A 322-nucleotide genomic window follows, 5' to 3' on the forward strand; every position below is an offset into this window, starting at 1 on the left:
CAGCAGCCTCCCGCTCGCGGCGCTCCTGCGCGAGACGCTGCTCGCAGACCACCTCGCTCTCAAGCCCGAACAACCGCAGCAGCGCAACGCACTGCCGCTCCGTCTCCGCTGGGCCATCGTGCTGGACGCGGCGCAGCGCCTGCACGGTGGCGCAGTGGAAGTCGGTGTGCTGCGCTGCGATGCGCTCGAGAATGGCAAGGCCGTCAATGAAGTGCGCCTCGGCCGCCTCCGGTGTTGCAGCGCGCTGAAGATGCTGCTGACACCGCGCGTAGTCCGCCTCAATGTGACGGAGTGCGTCGTCGTGGTCCATGCGCGCCTCGTA

The 322-nt window shown here is 68.6% G+C and overlaps 1 protein-coding gene across 1 annotated transcript; it reads right to left on the reverse strand.

Moving 5' to 3' along the window:
* Window positions 1-322, reverse strand: DQ04_27741000 (hypothetical protein; the record flags this gene model as incomplete). The annotated part of the gene is made up of 1 exon (XM_009318389.1): window positions 1-322. A coding segment is annotated over one exon (322 nt), but the record flags the coding sequence as incomplete, so codon positions are not given.

This window comes from Trypanosoma grayi (genome assembly GCF_000691245.1).
Source record: "Trypanosoma grayi strain ANR4 Tgr_2774_V1, whole genome shotgun sequence".
Taxonomy (NCBI): domain Eukaryota; phylum Euglenozoa; class Kinetoplastea; order Trypanosomatida; family Trypanosomatidae; genus Trypanosoma; species Trypanosoma grayi.